This window comes from Synchiropus splendidus, chromosome 4 (genome assembly GCF_027744825.2).
Source record: "Synchiropus splendidus isolate RoL2022-P1 chromosome 4, RoL_Sspl_1.0, whole genome shotgun sequence".
In the NCBI taxonomy this organism is placed as follows: Eukaryota; Metazoa; Chordata; class Actinopteri; order Syngnathiformes; family Callionymidae; genus Synchiropus; species Synchiropus splendidus.
In genome coordinates, this window is record NC_071337.1 from 17,508,849 (window position 1) to 17,530,087 (window position 21,239).

The 21,239-nt window shown below is 43.5% G+C and overlaps 1 protein-coding gene and 6 non-coding genes across 9 annotated transcripts; all 7 read left to right on the forward strand.

Moving 5' to 3' along the window:
• Positions 1-471: 471 nt before the first annotated feature.
• On the forward strand, positions 472-19,455 carry brd1a (bromodomain containing 1a). Of its 3 annotated transcripts, none has more exons than XM_053862783.1 (13): positions 472-669; positions 2,491-3,898; positions 5,713-5,869; positions 6,118-6,270; positions 6,384-6,512; positions 7,669-7,981; positions 8,056-8,349; positions 11,635-12,174; positions 12,899-13,040; positions 13,130-13,263; positions 14,940-15,049; positions 16,014-16,168; positions 16,365-19,455. In XM_053862783.1, exons 2-13 carry the CDS (start codon positions 2,508-2,510, stop codon positions 16,546-16,548), a joined length of 3,702 nt encoding a protein of 1,233 aa, XP_053718758.1. In that variant the 5' UTR covers positions 472-669; positions 2,491-2,507; the 3' UTR covers positions 16,549-19,455. The 3 variants fall into 3 exon arrangements, with proteins under 3 accessions (XP_053718758.1, XP_053718757.1, XP_053718759.1); XM_053862782.1 differs by having other exon boundaries at positions 473-947; positions 16,365-19,454; XM_053862784.1 differs by having other exon boundaries at positions 474-947; positions 6,139-6,270; positions 16,365-19,452.
• trnak-cuu (transfer RNA lysine (anticodon CUU)) lies at positions 4,331-4,403 on the forward strand. The gene has a single exon. It is a non-coding gene; the product is annotated as a tRNA-Lys (tRNA).
• Positions 4,676-4,748, forward strand: trnak-cuu (transfer RNA lysine (anticodon CUU)). Its single transcript has one exon. It is a non-coding gene; the product is annotated as a tRNA-Lys (tRNA).
• On the forward strand, positions 4,980-5,052 carry trnak-cuu (transfer RNA lysine (anticodon CUU)). Its single transcript has one exon. It is a non-coding gene; the product is annotated as a tRNA-Lys (tRNA).
• trnak-cuu (transfer RNA lysine (anticodon CUU)) lies at positions 6,664-6,736 on the forward strand. The gene has a single exon. It is a non-coding gene; the product is annotated as a tRNA-Lys (tRNA).
• On the forward strand, positions 10,012-10,084 carry trnak-cuu (transfer RNA lysine (anticodon CUU)). Its single transcript has one exon. It is a non-coding gene; the product is annotated as a tRNA-Lys (tRNA).
• On the forward strand, positions 10,877-10,949 carry trnak-cuu (transfer RNA lysine (anticodon CUU)). Its single transcript has one exon. It is a non-coding gene; the product is annotated as a tRNA-Lys (tRNA).
• Positions 19,456-21,239: the final 1,784 nt, after the last annotated feature.

Below are 21,239 nucleotides of genomic sequence, written 5' to 3' on the forward strand. Positions count from 1 at the left end.
AGTTATACCGTAGTGGAAATAAAAGACAGGTTTTCTCGATGGTTCTGTCTTATAAGGCCCAAGTTTCGTTTAAACTGCTGCCACACTGTTGGTATTTACTGGCAGATCAAGAAGCTAAAACCCAAGAGCACAAAAGCATATCTAGAACAAACAACGCAAACTAAATATGGGCGTGAAAACGTTCTTATGACACTTATGGCAAAGTACACAGATGCCACAGACAGACAACGGTGAGCGTCTTGCTCTGACCATGAATGGAACACACCTAACAAGCTCAGTGGGGGGAAAGTTCGTAAATAAATAATTGTTTTGTCATTTTCATTCTTTTATTTGGGCTTCTAAACATACTGATTCAGTCAGAGCTACGGGGGAGGGCGTTCTTATTGTTATGTTGTGTGTTTGCGTTGCCAGCGGGCGAATTCCACATTAGAATTCCGCGCACTTAATAGATGAGCGCGGTTATTTCTGTACGACTCGTTCGTATGTTCGATAAGCCCCGTCACTGCGCCCGTCCGTGCTCCACGCAGGCTTTGTTCGCTGCATCTACGTCTGCTGCCAGCCGAGGTGATCCCGTCAAAAGGCAACGTTGATGTCGTGCCAGATGGGCTTTTGTGTGGAAAACCCCCCGACGGAGTCGACAGGACCTCCAGCGTCACACGTCGACTGTTGGTGGGAGTTGTCTGTCTGCTGAAGCGCATTGTTGTGTGGGGGGATGAGCCGTCCGAGCTACGGCTACACTGCTGTGAGGCTAAAGCATCCGCCTCACGAATGGTCTGGAGAGCGGCTTACGGAAACGGGCTTTTCGGACCTGACGAGAATCGAGTGGATGCCTTCAACGTTTTTATTAAATTCCTAAAAAGTTGGATGAGAAGACTCCCAGAGGAGCCGCTTAGCAGGCCGTGTTGCCTGCGGGTCTGCTAGCCGCAGCAAAACAATTCAAATCGAAGGTATGTCTTGCATGACTTTATCGCAACGTTCCATCGTGAACCGAGCAAATACCAGAGTCCTCTGGTTTCGGCTACTTGCTCTAATGTAAACGACTTTAGTTCAACCGTTTTCAGCCGCTTTTGGTTAAGTTTCAAGTGGTTTTAGGGATGCTAGTTAGTTTGTTAGCATCAGTGCTATTTAGCGAGCTAATGTTATTGTTAGCACTTTGGCTGTAAAATGAGAAGTTATTTGTGTCTGCGGCACAAACGGACAAGTGTTAACATTATCCAAAGGTATCGACGGGGTGGTAAAACCTCTCACCCTCAGTCATTTTTAAAGCACCCGGACATGTGTTTGTCACCTCCCCCTGCATTTAAATACCCCGACTCATCAGCTTGTGACACCCAAAACAAATCACTTTGCGGCACACGTGCGGATTATACTCTTTACGTAACATTTTAAGGGCGACCGTAGCCAAATAATAATTTTGCAACAAAAGTAATGTCTGTATTTAGTGCTGTTTAGGCACCTGTAAACTGTGATTAAGTGACTAACCTGAAAAAGTTAGTGTCCATTCATTTCAAATGAAAACGTTTTGTTGGAAGTCAGCAAATAACTGCTGTGAAGTGGGGGGCAGGAGGTGTTGTCATGGTTGTGGATGCAATCTTTCCACAGGTGGAGAAGTTTATGCGCAGTACCTTAGGTTCCTGTACATGAAAAAGAGACGGATGATATGCGAAATAAACACGGGTGCAGTGTCTCCAGTGATGAGGACCAGTTCATACTGGTCTGTCATAGCGAGGACAAAGCTCTCCATTTACCAGTCCATCTATTTTCCAGCCATCAGCTCTGGTGACAAACCTTAGGTAGTGTGTGAAAGAACAAGGTCGCTGATACAAGTGGGGTGACTGTACTCGTCTTCCTTGGTACTGTAAAACCTCTGTTCTGTGTATTTTAAGGAAGCCACTTGAGGTGGGTCAATCGTCTTCTCCAGTTGTCTCCTGGATGCCTTTCTAGTGAGGTATTTTGGGGGAACTGTAAAGAGGTGTCAGAAGAAGACCCTGACCTGCTGATGACATCATGTCTCTCAGTTGACCTGGGAATGCCACAGTATTCTTCCAGAGAAGCTGGAGATGATGTGGTCAGCACCTTTGTAGCTTTGACGAAAGTGTCTGTGAATTGGTAGAAGTAAGCAGATGGCTGCATGAATGTGTAGGTTGCCGTTAATTTTTCTAACCAATTTTATTTTCCAAGTGCTTGCCTAAGCACAGTGGTCCTATCAGTGAACCTTGCAACTGTTTTTTTTTTTTTGACGCTCGCGTTTGTTTTTGAATACATTTTGTTCATTAAATATTTCCAAATTACTTCCACATTGTTGCCTGTTTTAACTTGGATTGGTTGAAGGCAGACAACTTCATTCATTGCAAATTGATAAATGACATGACATGACATGTAATACTTTAACATTACACAGATACCTAACCTTTTTATGTTCATGTTGATATGTCCTACAAAATTCTAAAAAAGTCTCATATCATATTCATATTTACTATGTCTTCACAGCACCACGGGGCGGCAAGATGAAGAAGAAAACTCGGCCGCATCGGGTCCCGGTGCCACAAAGGCCGCCGTCTCCCATCAAACCCTCTCCCAACAAGCAGATCCTGACATATGCCCAAGCCCAGCGCATGGTCGAGTTTGAACTAGACGGCCGCATCCACCGCTTGAGCATCTATGACATGCTGGATGTCATCAAGGATGACGACCCCACTGTGCAAGAGATGATGGAGTGTACTAGCAACAAGGAGAACACTGAGAAGCCTCAGCAGGTTCTCCTGCGATCAGTCCGGCTTAAAAATAACCAGGAGAAGAGGAATGCTGCTCTGGGCATCACCAGTCACATGGAAGGCAGCGGACACCATACCAGCATGAACTCTGGCCCTGCATTGCCAGAACCAAAATTCCGAACAGTGGAGTACAATCTTCCTGCTGTCCCCAAACGACCAGCTTTGTATTACAAATTTGAGGAAAAGACTGAGGAGGAGCTTGATGAAGAGACAGAGTACGATATGGACGAGGAGGATTACGCCTGGTTGGATCTGGTCAATGAAAAGCGGCGCAGCGAAGGTGTTAGTCAGGTGTCCCACAATGTTTTTGAATTCCTGATTGACCGTTTTGAGAAGGAGGTGTACCTAGACAGCCTAGACAAAGACTCCGCGTTGCAGTCTGCTGTGGACGAGGATGCTATTTGCTGTATCTGTATGGACGATGAGTGCCATAACAGTAACGCCATTCTGTTCTGTGATGCGTGCAACATGGCGGTGCACCAGGATTGTTATGGCGTTCCTTACATTCCTGAGGGCCAGTGGCTGTGCAGACACTGCCTGCAGTCACCGAACAAGCCGGCAAATTGTATTCTTTGTCCTAGTAAAGGTGGAGCGGTGAAGAAGACAGATGACAACCGCTGGGCTCATGTCGTGTGCGCCCTCTGGGTTCCTGAAGTGGGTTTCTCAAACACAACATTCATAGAACCCATTGACGGGGTGAGTCACATCCCATCCGCTCGCTGGAAACTTACTTGCTACCTCTGCAAAGAGAAAGGTGTCGGTGCCTGCATCCAGTGCCACAAAGCCAATTGCTACACTGCCTTCCATGTTAGCTGCGCTCAGAAAGCTGGTTTGTTCATGAAGATGGAGCCAATCAAAGATGCCACCGCGTCTGGCGAACTGACTCTTTCTGTAAGGAAGACTGCCTACTGTGGTGCACACACACCACACGGCAGTCGGACGAAGCCACTGACTGTATACGACCAGGGCACTGCCAAAAACGATCAGTTAAAGAGGGTGGCAAGAGGAAAGTCCGGTGAAGGACTGTCGCGGGGAAAACAGAAGAAGAAGAGTAAGAAGTCAGAGCCACAGGGTGAAGAAGAAGCTGCTCTGGTGGTTTCTGTACCGACATTCCCTGCTCACAGGTATGAACACTTCTCTGTGTTGCTATGCAATTTAACCTGGAAGCTTTGAACAAGCATCAGACTTTCATCTCCCAAATTCATGCTTTTGGTTTGGTGAGTTTCAATGCCCGTAAAACCGCAGTTAAGCTGCTCTGCTGATTCTTTCAAAATTTCCATCCTACTTACTAAGAGTCAGTTACATGTGACTAAGCTCACCCATAATATTCTCATCGTAGAGAATCAGACAAGAAAGTGCATTGGCAGGTTACTCTTGTACTGACCCCCTTCCGTGGTTTTGCTGACGGTGTGTAATAGTGAGAACAAGTGGGAGAAGTGGGACGGATGTATCTGGCATTGCCGGCACTCGCTCACTGAAACTGTGGCTTAGTCCACTCCCACTGACTGTTGCGCAAGCACTGATACATAGTAGCCTGTGGGGGAGGAGAGGCACATGCCCGGCTAGCTCAGTCGGTAGAGCATGAGACTCTTAATCTCAGGGTCGTGGGTTCGAGCTCCACGTTGGGCGATAAGTCTTTTTTCGTTATCTTTTTGCAGATATGGTATTGAGGTAAATTTTGGTTTCTCTTCTTGAAGCCTTCTTCACATTTTCTGAGTTATTACATTGTCATTAGCTCTGTCTTGAATGAGAAGAAGCTACTTGTGTTGGGCATACTACATGGCTCCTACTGTAACTGAAAAGCTCTGATGAACAATGGAGGGGAGGGAATTGCAGTCTGAAGTTCGTTTTTAAAGGAGCAGACCGTGGGGGCGGGGGACAGGGGACTGGGGACAGCACAAGCCCGGCTAGCTCAGTCGGTAGAGCATGAGACTCTTAATCTCAGGGTCGTGGGTTCGAGCCCCACGTTGGGCGCTGTTTTTTTTTTTTTTTGCTGGTGCTTGTTTATTGTTAGTATTTTGATTAGTTCTCTGAACTTCTTCTTCACATTTTCAATGGGAATCTACGTGGTCAGCAACGAAAAGGAACTGCTCGTCTGAGCCAGTGCCATGGCTATAGAGTTAGTCGCTGAAAGATCTGGACAATGAAAGGGGAGGTGTGGGGGTGGATGTTTTTTAAACAGAGAAGAAAATGGGGGGGCCACATGCCCGGCTAGCTCAGTCGGTAGAGCATGAGACTCTTAATCTCAGGGTCGTGGGTTCGAGCCCCACGTTGGGCGCTTAGTTTTGTTTTCATGAATTGTCAGACATCGTGTTAAGTTAATTCCATAATAAATGTCATAATAAAATGTTTATCATGTTCTTTTGGAAAAGTGCACAACGACCATTGGCATAGGGTAACAGTTTATCTTTCAGTATAGAGCGATACATCTGTAAATCTATGATACATTTACAAAATATGAGGGTTCCTCCTCCTCGGACCCCTGCACTTACATCTCCGCAGTAGTCTCAACAGTTCAACTTCCTGATTTCCATGCTATGGAATGGACATAGAGTAATTCAAAACGGATCTCAGAGGAAGTGGACAGTCAAATGTGCGTGTTATCGCACATCAAAAATATTGGCGCTGTTAAGACTGACTATAGTTAACTGATTTTTTACTCTTTAACCTTCACAGTCCTCATCTGTACAAATTCTATGTTGAATAGGCCTTTCATTTGGCAACTGATGTTTATGTTATTGGAGACATTGGTGCTACATCTTCAGCTACTCATTCAGTATCATGAGCTGCAGACGAACATTGCAAATAATGCAGGTAGGCTGTGGTCCAAACGGTAGAGAACCACATTCTGAGACTGAAAAGCCATTCAGAAACACAAAAACACGTCCTGAACCTAGCAACAGTTTGGTTGGTCTGACTGTGGTTTTTGGCTCTTCAGGCTACCAACCATCCTGAACCAGGTGTCTGTGCAGAAGAAGAAGGCTTTTGTGGAGCTCATACTCAATTACTGGATGCTGAAAAGACAATCCAGAAATGGTCTTCCTCTGATCAGACGTCTGCACTCGAGCATGCAGTCTCAAAAGAACTCCCAACCGGTTTGTCCGCTCAACCCTTCTCTCACAGCTCTTTTTTAAACTTGAAATAAGATTTATAGTTACAAATATTGTGTTGCGCTAGACTAGTTTTGGTTTTGGACATGCGCCTATCTTCATGATATTTACTGTTTAAGAGCTTTTCATAATTAATTGTTATATATACATATTGTTAGATGTTTTACTTAATCATTGGCATTCTTAATAAAAGTCATTTATTTGTGATTTTGAGCCATCAACCATCTTTGTAGCCAATTAGTATTGTCATGCAGAAACAGAATGAGGAAGAATCACGAGCACTCAAGGAGCAGCTGAAAGAATGGCACCGACTTCGACACGATCTGGAGAGAACCCGGCTGCTGCTGGAGCTGATCCGCAAGCGTGAGAAACTAAAGAGAGAGGAGGTAAGCCTGTAGATCGTCTGTGCCTAGTCTTTGTTTCTATTTTTACTGCACTATAATTTCCCACTTTGGGAGATTATGCTATCATCTATCTAAACTTGTGCTGTGTTTTGCAGCTTAGGTTCCAGGAGAGTCTTCTCGAGATGCAGCTGACCCCCTTCAGTATCCTTCTCCGAGCATTGCTGGAGCAGTTGCAGTCTAAAGACCAAGCAAAGATCTTTGCCCAGCCGGTGGATGTAACAGAGGTCAGTTCACAAACACTAATATGCAAAAAAGTGGAGCTCTGAGGGGAACTAGGGTAAAAAGTTCACCCTCCCACTGAAATTGTGAGTTGCCCAACCCCCACTTGGTGTTACTTCCTGATACATTGTAATCTGAGAGGCTGGGTGTGTACACGCCCGGCTAGCTCAGTCGGTAGAGCATGAGACTCTTAATCTCAGGGTCGTGGGTTCGAGCCCCACGTTGGGCGCTGCCTTTTGACCTACGGAGGCAGGACTCACTCGCAAATGTTCCAGTTGTTCATATAGTGCCTTTGTTCTCCTTTTCTGATTCCCGCCTTTACTAGAGCCTTTACTGCCTTTATTCTGGCTCTTGACATTTCCTTCAGTGGATGTCCCAATTTTGCCCACCCATTGGAGTCCTGACATTTGAGATTTTGTCCAGTATACAGTAGATTAGTTAAATGTATGTAGAACTGAAAGTATTTTTTAATACATTGAAAATAAGTGTAATATGTATTTGGATAATCTTCACAGTTATGAAGTAAACTGACACTGCTGAGGCTTGATATTGAAGTGACATTTAAAGCAACTTTTATCAATATTTGTTTTCACATACACAGAACTCAACAATATTTATCCTTCCTCAAAGTGATTACTAAAGCTCATGAATTCATCATAACATGGGACTTGCTTTCTGTCCTCTATGGAAAGAGGACAGAAAGCCAGAAAACCTGCTCCTTCAATGTGAGCAGCCTCCCGTAGTTAGCCTGTAGCCTCTTCTGTAATCCAACTTGAAGCAGTATCGCTGCGGAGAGCAGCTCAAAGCAATATTGAAAGTGGCGCAGAGGAGCTCAGTGAAGGAGCATGGAGAGAGGAGAACAGGCAAAACAAGAAGCCTCTGGTTGGTTTTCTGCTGTAGTGTCACCGCCATGGTCGCAAAAAAATCCTGGTTGGAACTGCTGTCATCCAGTGTTGTCCTGAGCAAATATTTGGCGAGTGTGAGTACAGCAAAATAGGCAGGTCTCAATGTGAGTGCCGATACTGATATCGGTATAGGGTCATCCCTGTTTTTCTCTTTTTCTCATTTACGCAAATGCTTCTCACATTCAGCATCCCTATTTCCTCAGATGTAGCTTTGCATGAATGATGAAGCAGCTTTCTTTGAAATGTCTGTCTCCAGGTTCCTGACTATCTGGATCACATCAAGCACCCCATGGACTTTTCCAGCATGCGCAACCGCATCGATTCGCTGCACTATCGCAACTTCCAGCAGTTTGAAGAGGACTTCAACCTAATCATTGACAACTGCATGACATACAACTTGAAGGACACATATTTCTATCGTGCCGCCGTCCGCCTCCGGGACCAAGGGGGCGCTCTTCTTAGAAAGGCTAAACGGGAGGTTGAGAAGATTGGCTTTGACACAGAAAGTGGAATGCACCTGGCAGAAGCTCCAAATGTCAAAGCAGGCCCATCATTTTCTTGGGAGGATGGTGAGAACACCTTTCTCTCGAAATGTTATTGCCAAAGTTCTTTTATGATCTTGGTTCTATTTTTTTCTTTCTAGTCGATCATCTTCTCAAACCAGCCAACCGAGAACATTTAACGCTGGAGAAGCAGTTGCAGCAGCTCCTTGAAAAGTTTGACCTGACTTGTGCCATGAAGTCCAGCCCGTCCCGCAGCAAACGGGTCAAACTGCTGAAGAAAACTATCAATGACGTTCGCAACGAGATGAGCCTCACAAGAGTCCTTCCCACTCACCAGCAGCGTCCCTGTTCATCCACCACAACATCATCTGATCAGTCTGAAAAGGCCACAGAGGAGAAATTCAAGACTAATGGATTCTTCATGGACGAAGATGGTATGTACAACTCTCTACTAGATGAGTCACATGCTCCAAACCCCATGCAGTAGAGCTCAGTGGAAGTCAGTGACGACCTCCCAACTCACAATGTCACATGGCTTTTTTCACTGCACAGCTTCAACAATAGTCTTGTTGTTGTCAGTTTTCATCAAAGTTACATCAAATAAAGTACTGAAAGGTAAACTTCTATCATAACATCATCAACTACAAAACACATACCCCACATTTAATAACAATGAAAATATGAAAATAAGTAAGAAAATAATAAAGTAAATGTTGTTTCATGCTGCTGCGTTTGTCACATAGCTGGATCTCTTTCAAATGTGCTGAGTCAGCGCAGACAAATGGCCATGAAATCAGCTGCTAAAGATTGAAAGTCATTGGTTTATGAATTACAATGAGACAACACACTTAAAATAAAATACCTGTTCACAGTTCATACACCAAGAACTTTTTGTCTGTACAGATTTTTTAAAACTATATAGATAGATTGCCTTCATGTTAATATGAATCATATAATTAAAAAATGAACAATGTACATAAATAAATAATAACTGATGCTTCTATGTGATATATTTGTAATTTACTTTCTTTTGATACCATCAGAGGATAAAATCGCTTGAATTATTGAAATATCATTAGTAATGTGGAAGTATAGCCATACAAAAAAAAAACCCAGAGATGTCTTTGACACATGGTTATACTCGTAATGAATCTGGGAATGTTGTTTCCTCCACCAAAAGCTGAACGTCGCCGACACTTTCAAGATTGCATGCACAACAAACAGATTAGCAGCAGCCCTCTGCCACTTTTCCTGAAAAGTTGAGAGCAGGGATCTTACACGTTTGATGCTTATAAAGATCTGCAGCTCGTGGAAGAATTTGTCCCTGTCCTCACAGAGAAGGAGTTGGTCTTATCTGCACTACTTCTGTTTGATCCGCATGGATTTGGTGATTTCACATTTCACACATCTGATACTTTGTAAAAATGGATGCCGGAGTGTGGATAAATTAGAAAACACTGATACGTATCTTTGTGAGGACAGCTGATCTGCAACTTCTGCCCTGTCTGTCTCAAGTCTTACCTTGAAAAGTCTCACTTCACAACAACTATGGTGGGCTACTGACTAGTGCTTATTTGAAACTTAATGTAAATATTGACAACTACTACCCTCAATGAGTTGCAAATATCATTATGAACACAGACACGGACACTTAAAACACACGCCCTACAGAGAAGCTAGTCACACACGTGAGTATTCGGTTGTTGTGAGTATTTAGCAATGGTTTATTTTCGCATGCTAGAATCCAACAATTGACAGAATTGAAATTCATAGAGGTTACCCCCCTTGTCAGTGTCATCGACCGATTGACCAAGATAATAAAACTTTATTTCATTGCTTGTCTCTCATAAAAGAGAACAAAGACAAAGGTGCAGCGTTTATTATACTGTGCACTAGGTGTCTGGGTGATGTATCTTCTCTGAATCCTTAAAGGAGTCCTTAGGTCATGTGGGTAGACAGGTAGCCTGGAGAAAGTTGCGTCTAGTGGTTTGTTATAATACACGCCACCAGAGTTGTGTGGATATGCGTGTATAGGATCTGACAATACATCATTTGGAGACAGCGCCAGAAAGTTGTCCATCGTTGCAACTCTTTTAGCCCGGCTAGCTCAGTCGGTAGAGCATGAGACTCTTAATCTCAGGGTCGTGGGTTCGAGCCCCACGTTGGGCGTTGCCTTTTCGTTCATTTGCATTATCACCCATTTCTTCTGTTTGTCCGGAGGTCACAACATCTCATATAAAAAAAAATACCCCAGTCTATCATACACCTTCACTATTATGTTTCGTCCTGAGGCAACACAAACAGAAGCTACTGCTCGATGCAGCTATCAGTCTCTCTGCCCCGGTTTCTGCAGCACTTGCTACAGTAAAATTAACGAAAGAAGTTCAACAGATAATCCAGTGGATAAGAAAATGCTAAAGCCCTAGACCAAGCATCTGAACTTTTACATTTAGCAACAAAAGCACAGCTGCACATATTAGTCGTCGCTTGTCTGGTGACAAATATCTCAGTTTAAGTAGGAGATTGCTGTGGATTCGTCAAGACCTTTTTATTTTGGTCAATTTTTCATTGACACATTTGTAGGGTTAGTGTTATTTGTGACATGTACGATGTCCAAGTCTTTTTTTTGTTGATAGGGTTTTGGGTGCAGCGTGGTTGTTTCAAAAGCAGCTAGCAGGTATGTGTGAGTCAGTGAAATTGCATACCACCTCCTCCGGTGTGTGTTGACAAACAGCAACAGGTGTTGCAACATGTCATGTGGTCATTGACTTTGTTGTTAGGTCACGAATAGTTTTGAGAAAATCACTTGGTAAAATGCTATCTGGGTGAAGAATGGTGAAATCTGTATGATTGTCTGGTTTGCACACCAGTCTGTGAGCTTGTGACTGGATCATAGTTGTGGATGTTTGACCATGGTCTCTACACAAAGAGTCATGACAGATATTTCCTGAATTGTTTCATGCCCGGCTAGCTCAGTCGGTAGAGCATGAGACTCTTAATCTCAGGGTCGTGGGTTCGAGCCCCACGTTGGGCGCTGTATCTTTTCTACTGTGAATCTTGCTAGCAACCAGTTAAGGCAGGTCATCATATAATGAGTGACAGTTACGCAGACAACGGCAACAGCATGAAATCACTTCCTCCATACCTGACGGAACTTTCCTCTCACCACCTTGATGTGTGACAGCAGACAAAGAGGAAATGCGAAGGTCTACAAGACTAAATTTTTTTTACATGAATCATTAATCCTACCAGCGGTTTCAGACACTCTGCCAGAGTTGGTTGGCGAGATCGAGCTGTGCGAATGATTCCAGATTTCTGATGCAGTCATCTAACTTGGATCAACTCAGCATTCAATGGAAGTTTGAAATCACTGATGTCGCACACACAGAACTGAGCGATCTCTGGCTTTATTCAACCGATATTTAGACACTATAACATTCATTATTTATTGGAGACAGATTTCTGTGATGATGAGAGCAGAAACAATACTGCCTCCACTCTCACTCTCACTATGCGTTTGTTGTAATATGCCACTCGCCCACCTCAAAATGGGTCCTGTGAAATGTTCTTGAAGCTAAAAAAAAATTCAGACAGTTCCAAAGTTGAGGTTTAGCACTGCCTGTCCTGTCTGGATACCAAGTGTTGTGATTTCCTGTGTTGTATTTGGTGAACTAGAACTGGATCTCAAAGTTTAATTCTTAAGTTCTTCTGCCTTGCAGGTGACAAGTCACTACCTCCAAAACTTGAGCTTTCGGATTCTATTCCTCCTCTGATCCACTCAGAAACAGACCCAGAGCCCCCGACTCTTAAACCCATCGACGCTGCTGACTGTGATTACAGCTACGCCAACGGCTACGACGACGACGAGATTCCTAACCTGTTGTCTTGCCATCCACAAGTGAACGGTCACTCACAGAATGGCCACCCTGGGTCTCTCTATGATGCCGATGTGAGTGTAGTGGCCACCTCTACTCTCACAGAGCCCACAGGCACCGTTAGCCGGCGCACGGCCGTTCTTTTCCGAAAATCAAAAGCCGCCAGCCCACTCAAGCGCCAGAGGGGTACGGAGGAGGACGTGGAGGAAAGCGAGACTAAGGAGAACCACGTGGGCGAAGATGATGACTCGCAGCTGCAATCCAAATCCTTCCTGTCGGTGGTCATACCCCGACTGGAGACGCTGTTGCATGGTGAGAAGAGGAAGCACGGCGAGGACGGAGAGGATGAGGAGTGCAAGGCCCCAGTGAAAAGACTCAACACTGGTGAGGAATAAAACATAGCGATGTCTCGAATAAGCTGCGGAAAATTTGATAGAATGCACAAATGAAACAATAAAACGCATAAGGGAAGACTTGAACTAATCCACTAAAAAAGAGTAGGGAGTACAGAGTTTCTGCTGGGACAGTAGCGGAGACATTCCCCAAAAGCAAAAATGTAATGTAGCCAACCAAAAAGTGATCAGACAGAAAAACAATGAAGCACACAAAGTAAAAACAAGGCAATAAAAACACTAGCTTATAATCATGACACGTAAATCTCACTCAAATCGTCCCTCGATCGTTCCTTCTGATGTCTGGGCAGTATGCAGTACACTTCAGTTGAGCGAGCAGTGGACCTGTTCCTGTCATTTAGTTGTGCTGTTATGATGACGATGCTCTGGTGAAAACCTCCATAATCATGTCCACCTCTATCATGCGTGTTTTATCTTGTTTCAATGTTTCCATGGTTCCCATCTTATCACATGTGATCACGTTAGATTTCATTGAAAAAATAATAATAATCATACATCTGAAGCTATGACGGCTTTCATTTTGCTGTGGTGTTGTGCCATGAACGTTTACATGTAGTGGAAATCCTGGAACACCCAAGGAGCAATGGAGTCCAAACTAATGACTCAACAATGCATTACCTGATAGCTATGGACTCCAGTTTGTACCTTACTGTCTATCTTCCCTTCCATGTATCTACATTTTGGTCTCCTCTCAGGTCTGCCAGCAAATATGGTGGAGGAAGTAGACAAGACGGAGTCAAGTGAACCGATGAAAGCCGGTCGACAGGTGGAACCAAGGCGACGCTGTGCCTCCGAGTCGTCCATTTCGTCCTGCAGCAGCCTGACTGGAGGCCCCAGGTGACTTTGACCTTCAATTTAATTTCATTGTGTTGAAATTTAATGCAGTTTTCAGAGAATGACCATGTGGCTGTCTGTGTTTCCTCTAGCACCGTACTCAGCCTTCCAAAATGCGGCAAGGGCAAACCGGCACTGGTGCGGAGAAACACTGTGGACGATAAGAGCGAGCTAATCGCCTGTATCGAGACTGGGAATTTTGCAAAAGCTGCACGAATTGCTGCTGGTATGTATCTGTGACTGGAGTTCTTAATCTTCCTACTTAATAGCTAATTCTTAACATTTATTTTCAAAAGAAGAGTTTCATGATGGAGTCAAACCCGATCAGAGGAACTCATGTCCATGTAGGACTGCAGGATAGTTACCTCCGAGAAGGGGGTTATGTTTTCGTCTGTGTTTGTTTCGCTGTCTGCGTTCAAAATAACTTGGAAAGGTATGGACGGATTTGGATGAATTTTTCAGGAAACATGAATTGTGACCAGAATAAATGATCCACTTTGGGGAATGAGCTGGATCACCATCTGGATTCATGATTTAAAAAAATGTTTTTTCTTTTCATTTTTTGCCTAATGGGCATTTGGATCTAGGATTTTTAATTTGTCTTAATTTATTTTTTCTATTTTGGGGAGGTTGACTGAAGCTGCTTGGTGGATGTTGTGCTGTCTTCAGTGCTTTCCTAGTGTGGTCTGCATGTTGAAGCGATTCACTCGGATGTTCATTCCATCTGTTTCCTGCTGATGATGATATCTGGTACAAATGTGATAAGTAGTTCCAATATTTGAATGTGATTTGCTTCCTGTTGATTTCACGAGTCATTTGGCTGATTCACTTGAATGTGTGAGTGCACACTCAAATTGACTCAGTGGCATTAACTGCCGTGGTCTATCTCCACGAAAGGGAGCCCCCGAGTGGCCACTGCCTGTATAAAGCATTATAGCAGTGACAATGTATGTCCTGTACTGCGTCTGTTGGACTCATAAGTGAATCATTGAATCATGAATCATAGACTTGACTGGCTAGAGTGAAAGTAGAAAGGTGAATTATTTGGATCTCATTGACAGGGTTTGACATACACAGTTGAAATTATTGGTTCTACTTGAGACAATATACCATCAACAACATTTCAACCCCTAAATGCTACAGTTTTTACTTTGACCAAACGACAATACACCTTCTTAGCATCTTATTTTTTGTCTTACCAGTGTAAAGCAGTATTAGTTTCTGTTACATATTATGAAAAATGCCAAGTCTTAACACAAACTGTAGACACCTGGATGTTGTGCACATGAGAAACACAGAATAATGAAAGTCATGAGTCAAAGTGTGTTACTTTAAATGTCTAAAATCCCAATTTAAATAAATCACCCTTGCCATTGTAGAAGTCATTCCATTTTATAAAGTTGAAGTTTCAAGTTTCATTTATTCTATTTTCTGTTACTCTGTAATAATGAACAACAACAATATGGTCTATGAGAGTTTCATATTCTCACTTATATTGAAGAACGTCCTTTGAAAGTGCTCTTTGGCTCCACTTTGCATTTAGCTATTTTTTTACTTGCTTTTTTTTCTTCCTTTTTTCTTTTGTACTTAATAAATTTCAAAGATGAATAAAAGTTACACAACACCTGCTGCTCAAATTAAAATCTAATCACAGCTGGGAACTGAATTCGTCCTGTTGGCTGTTTTCCCGGCGAGTCGCCATGACAACGCACCAGTCAGCATCTGGAGTCGACTTCTCATTTAAAATTCACATTTGGCTGATTTAGAGGAAAACAAATTGACCGGGTGATTGTCAACTCTGTTGTGAAGTCAATTATGCTCCAGAGGTTGCTGAGTTTGACCCTGTCTGTCCGTTTCTCACCCCCTCCCCCGGCCTGGTGGGCGTCTGTTCTGCTCCCACAGAAGTTGGCAACAGCAATATCTGGATGCCTGCTAGCGCTGCAACTGCTTCACTGGAACCTCTGAAGCTAGTCTGGGCCAAGTGTAGTGGATACCCGTCCTACCCGGCCTTGGTGAGCTCAGCACTCTTTCTCTCTCTACTTCATGTCTGAAACCCTAGTGAGGTGTTTGGATGTGGTCACCTAAAAAGTGTAGTTGCTTTGCTTTCTCACTGTATGAGCTGATAAGACTGCAGCCTGTCTGAAACTTTATCTTTTTTAACTAATTTTATTCTTGGAATGTAGAATAGATCAACATGTCTACATTTCTATGGTCTACCTTTTGGACAGTGTTTTAGAATTTGACCTAGTTTCATCATCATGATGAATCTCACAATTCTCTTTAGCTTTCTTTACATTTTGATCAGTGTTTGCTTTTTGGCATTCATGTGATGCCATATGCTTTTGACTTGTTTTATTATCATCAGTATATTAATTGTGAAGCAATTTAACAAATCAGTTTTTTTCTGCCTCGCGGTCATTGTAGTGTTTTCGTATTGTTTGACTGCTTTTAAGTTGTGCGCAACTGAAATAACAAATGGTGCATATGTAGGCAAACACAAAGGAACAGATTGCCATTGTAAAGGACGGAACAAACAAACAAGAGAAGGCTGCCAAACTAAAGGAGGAAACACAATGCAATAAATAATAAATATATCAGAACAAGAGCAGAGGACCACAAACTTTAAAAGGACGACAAACAAGTGATTCCGCAGAGACAGAGGAGTGATTGTTCAGACTGGAAGTGAAGATATATTCTTGCCAAAAATAATGGAAAATGATAGTATCAGACTCTTACCTGAAAACAAAGTGGGACACAAAGAGGAGTTTGTCGCGCATTGTGATACACTGTGATGTTTTGAATGTCAGTTGGATCAACCTGATTACTCTCATGTAGAAAATATGAATTTGGCATTGTGTTTATTGGTTGATGATGAAGCTGCAGTGCCCAGATCTCCTCCAGGAGGCAGTGTTTGACTGCTGGGATGCTCACCACTCATGAGTAATCTTCATTCACAAGTGTGTTTCTCCGCTCCAGATCATCGACCCCCACATGCCGCGCGTAGGCTGCCAGCACAATGGGGTGTCCATCCCCATGCCCCCCATGGACGTGCTGCGCATCGGGGAGCAGATGCAGTACAAAGCTGGAGAGAAACTCTACCTCGTCCTCTTCTTTGACAACAAACGCAGCTGGTGAGTGCAGCGCCTCTCAGGCCGTGTGATACTGTGTTCTAGTTAGTGGAGCGCAGTTTCTCAAGGTAACCAGATGTGAAGCTACTTTTCTATCCAGTGATAGTTTTTCCACACTGACCCTGGATCCTCCATAGTAAAACTGCACTGGCAAGGTTTGGTCATCGTCAACACTTCTTGGTTTGTAATGTCCTCGCAGGCAGTGGCTTCCTCGATCCAAGATGGTCCCCCTGGGGATCGACAAGACCATCGACAAGATCAAAATGATGGAGGGGCGTACGTCCAGCATCCGCAAGGCGGTCCAGATCGCCTTCAGCCGCGCCATGAACCACCTGAGCATCGTGCAGGACGAACCGGTCAGCGATCTCAGCGACGTGGACTGATGTCTCTCTCTCTCTCACAGACACTTACACACACACACACACACACACACACACACACACACACACTCCTCACTAGTACCTCTGCTGCACCAAAATACCTTCCAACCTCTGCGTCTTCAGATGCCGACATGTTTACTGGTATCCACCGCTCCTGCTCATTCACACTCTCACCACTCGAGGGGGCAACTGCTGCTGAAACGAATGTCTTGATTTATCCTTTCCTAACGTGTTTTATAAGCTACAGGCAGAGTAATTATACTTCAACAATCATTTTTGGACCCGATCAGTTAGTGACATGCTTCGATGACTCACGCTCATATCTAGCGCTGAGCTAACCCTCTGCACATCGCAGTGAGTCCTGTTCCGCTTGTGCGTGGTGACTCTTGTCCGTTGGAGGAGGAGGAGACCGTGTGCCATCCTCCCTCTCCTGCTCACTCTCCACCGCTGGTTCTGACTCAGATCACCTGTGATAGTTTGTAGCACAACATAATTCTCTGCTGGGTCCCTAAATATGGTGACATGACTTTCTGAACGTGGAGCATGTTCGTCCTATTTCTCCTGCATAGACTGTCTGTCTCTCGGTCATCCAGGAGAGATCAAAGTAGAGCAGCTAGGTGAGGTGGCTCGAACATTCTTGGTCGCCTCCCTAGTAAGATGTTTGACTGAGGCGGACACCCCGGGACGGACCCGGCACATGCTGGAGTCTCACTCTATGTCTCAGCTGCCTTTTTGTTTCAGCTGTTTTTAACGTTGCGTTGTTGACCATTTAAAAAAAATCCACATTGTTTGTCTTTTTGTGATCAATCATGACTAGCACCTGCAATTTAAAACTGCCAGTGTTAAAAAAAAAAATCATACTTTGGACCCAAACTTCATTCCAAACTCGTGGTAATAACTGTCCTTGTTAGCAGGTTGCTAACACCAGAATCATTTCATATGTCCTTTGTATTCAATCTGTAAATATGTACACTCGCCACTAACTTATTTTCTAGCTTGGACAGGAATGGGTACTGTACAGAACTTTTACTAGTATTTATACTTGATGCAGGACAAAAATCCGAAAGCCTTAGAGTTACTGCAGTCACCACGGCGGCATGCGAGGGGCACTGAAGCCATTTTAAGATACTGCTATCCATTGAATGAACGTTGTTGCACTTCTTTTCAAAGAATTACGGTCCAGGTGTCTGTCGCTAGAGAGCAGGTGGTTTTCCCTGGTTGCTTGTCTTCTCTAGTGACTGGGTTACCATGGAAGCAAGCCAAATTCTTGCCTCAGTCTCTGAGTAAAGGCGGTGCTTTTGAATGCAAATGAACTCTGAGGATGACAGTTATATTAGTTAAGATTTGGCCATACTCACAGCAACAAGTTGGATTTTGTTCCCTCCCACTATTCAAAATATATACATCAGCGATTACTTTAAATCCCTAAAGAGCCTGTGACAGTATCTGATGCCTTTCCAGGGTGTCCATCGCCTCACACCAAGTAGCTGGAATGGTCTCTGTAACCTTGTAATGTGAAGCAGCAGTGAAACAAAATGATGAATTTATTTGCAGTTACCGTGTTGCTATTCTAATTCTTTGAAGAGGGGAGCAGCAATGTTAACACTGTGGTTGTGATCGCAGAAGTGTTGAACAAAATTTGACCTTAAAATGTTTCACTCGCACTGACATTTCATTTGTATTCGTTGGGACTTCAGTGCCTCAACACACGTCGTATCGTATGGCTGAAGTGTTTGCGTTGTTTTTAAGTTATTAAAATTGAAGCTTCCGTTTTTCTATGACTGTTTTGTATTGAAATAGTTTTAGTCTATTTTTGTTGTGACATAAATCTATATATTTATATGGTTTGAAGACGTCTCATCAAGGACCCAGAACTGTGTTCTATATTACCAAAAAAAAGTTTCTTTGTTCTGCTGACCAATCTGTTGCCAAAAAACGTTTATAATGTGACATATCGACTGTTTTATTGTATTGAGCTGCGTTAACTTATTCTCAAGTTTTCATTTGGACGACTGAAGGGCCTTTGAGAGTCATTGTTTTTACAGCTTTCTTTTCTCTTTTGTTTTCATTTTCTATATTCTCGTTTTTTTTTTGTTTTTTTGATGAAGTATTGCCGAGACTGCTTTTTTGTAATGAAACAAAAATAAATGACACATTTCATCTCTTTTTGTGGAAACATTTTCATTCATTGAATAGTTAAAATAATTAATATAAAATTTATGGAACATGCTTTATTTAGCTTTTTTATTCACACACATCAGTCACTTAAATGATTAGGATTATATTTGTATTTTCGTTGCAGCAACCTGGTCAATTCTTTATCAATGTAAAAAAAAAAAACATGAAACCATGCAAAAGTTGTTTCCTGATTTTTGGCTGCGTGTCTCGTTTTTATTCGTTTCCTTGTTATATGTGATCGTGAACAAGTTTGCAGTTGCCAATCCGTCCACAGCGAGTCGCTGTGGTTCCATTCAAAACGTTTCTATGGTTCCTCAAACGTCGTTCACCTGCAAACTCCCCTTCTTTGTCTCAGGTGTTCAGAACCGTTAAAGTCCGCAGCTGGATTGAGATGGATTCGGTTGCGACTTCCGCCACCAGATGTAGAAGTTGCTTGTTTGGTGTTGAGTGTCGATAGGCCTGTGCTCTCATTCGTCCACTTAATATGGGGGAAATAAAACAAAAAAAATATATAAAATATACCGGTAGTTTTAAAGGGAACTTAAAAGCCTCATCCCATTTTTATGATTCCAGCTGGAAACAATTGTTTAAACTATATTAATGTAGCACCATATAAAACAAAGTCAATACATCAATGTGTTCATCAAGTACAAACCTATACACATGCATGTCCGTGTGGTTGTCACATTTATCATTCTGCTTCTGTAAGATTAAATCAGTTTGGGGAAAGAAGATAGGAAGAGGACCAATGGGTGGAAAGTGTTTATTTTTGTAACTAATGAAAATAAATAAGAGCATAACCAGGCAGAACAGTGAAGAAAACACACTGCTTGTTAAAAAAAAAGTATAATATTGAAGAAAATGAAAAGGAAAAAAAAGTGCCACGGTTGGAACGGAAGCGCAAAACTCAAAATTAAACTCAGCAATGAAGGAAATGGGACAATCACACTAGAAGTATTTACAAAGACAAAATGAAATAACCAAAGAAAAAAACTGTGCTTGTAATGTGATGTCCGCTCTTCATGACCTGAGGTGCAGCGTTTGGGCACCTCAGAACACGGAACTACTGCTCCGGAGTGACGTCACTCGTATTGGTAACAGGAGCAGCATGAAGAGATTACATTAATGAAACAGTCGCCTTTATACTCTCGACCAACTGGACTTTAGGATTTCCCCAATGGGAAAGTCAAATTCACACAACCCTGACGCACAACTATTTCTCCTCACGTTCGTCGGTCTCCTATCATCTGGACATTGGGGCAGGTAAATAGTCTCCATCAGCCCTGTGATCACCTTCACAAAGACCTCTCCCGTCTTCATAAACAAGTTAATGTAGTCAAACGCGTCTCACCCTCTCCCCGCGCCGACTGTCTGTCTTCACCTGTGGCTAATTGTGTGGGGAGGTAAACACAGCAGTGGAGCGGAGAGGACAGCGACTGGAGCGTGAATATCAATCTCCACACATCAGTGTCATCTGACAACCTGGACCGGGCGGAGGCAGGCTCATTAGCGTGACTGAGGGGGGGCGCCGGCGAGAAATGTACCACCCAGGTGGAGCAGTTAAGAAGGCGAGAAGACAGGGGTGCAATTCGATATGCGATGCAGCGGATCGGCCTTTTCGGAGGCTAGACGGAGCCGCACACTTTCTGTGCCGGTTTCAAAAAAGTACTCTGTGAAAACGGTGTAGTACATATACCAGGACTGTAGAGGCGCTGTAATGCTCAAGCAACAAGCAAGAACACAACGCGGATACATAAACAAATTGATCGATGAGAGAAATTAGAATTTACAGAAGACACAGCTGAGCTTCCAATACAGTCAAGACTGAACTACAAGTAATCTTTAGCAGCTCAATTTCAGTTCCAGTCGTAGCCAAGTGTTTGCTACTCTCCTGTTTCGGCCAGCTGAGTGGCGAGTTCCATCCATCCATTCCACACTGAGGCAAAAAGCCCCCGACTAGCCTCTTCCCTGAAACCTGGTCCACAGGCAGTGAGGGAAGACCTACATGCTCTCGGGACAAAGTCTTCCCAGCGTGTCCTGGGTCTGTCCCATGGCCTCCTTCAGGGACGTGCTCACCCCTTTTTCCTGGACTGAAAAAAGTGCCCCCTCTGCAGCACATTATTTTCTTCAGTCTGAAATTCTTGAAATTCTTAACACTTCCACCCCACTATATTTTGGCTTTGGATCGGACATTTATTTGCGTTCTTGTGAAAACCTGCCCCGTGCTGTTTACCAGCCTGAGTTCCTGCCCCTCCTGCTTCGCATAGCAGCGGTTCAACGGCGCCTGAGAGCTGCATCACATTAGGAGAGTAGAGGAAGATTGAGACTCGGAGAGAATCTCATCCTAATGGCCTGAGACAGCTACCTAGCCAGGGCAGTCAGCATGGGTCTGTGATCCCTAAGGTTTACGGCCACAAGCGAGAATAGCAATACAGACCAGTGGATTGTGACATCTGACTCTTGGCTCAGCTCTTTCTTCACCATGACTGATGCAAAGTCCTCATGAAAAAGGACAC

What these genes read in the sequence shown, in the direction of transcription:
- brd1a (XM_053862783.1), top strand. Translation starts at nt 2,508, where the DNA reads ATGAAGAAGAAAACTCGGCCGCATCGGGTCCCGGTGCCACAAAGGCCG. An exon ending in CCGACATTCCCTGCTCACAG is followed by an intron (nt 3,899 to 5,712) that starts GTATGAACACTT and finishes TTGGCTCTTCAG; the next exon opens with GCTACCAACCATCCTGAACC. An exon ending in CTCAAAAGAACTCCCAACCG is followed by an intron (nt 5,870 to 6,117) that starts GTTTGTCCGCTC and finishes CCATCTTTGTAG; the next exon opens with CCAATTAGTATTGTCATGCA.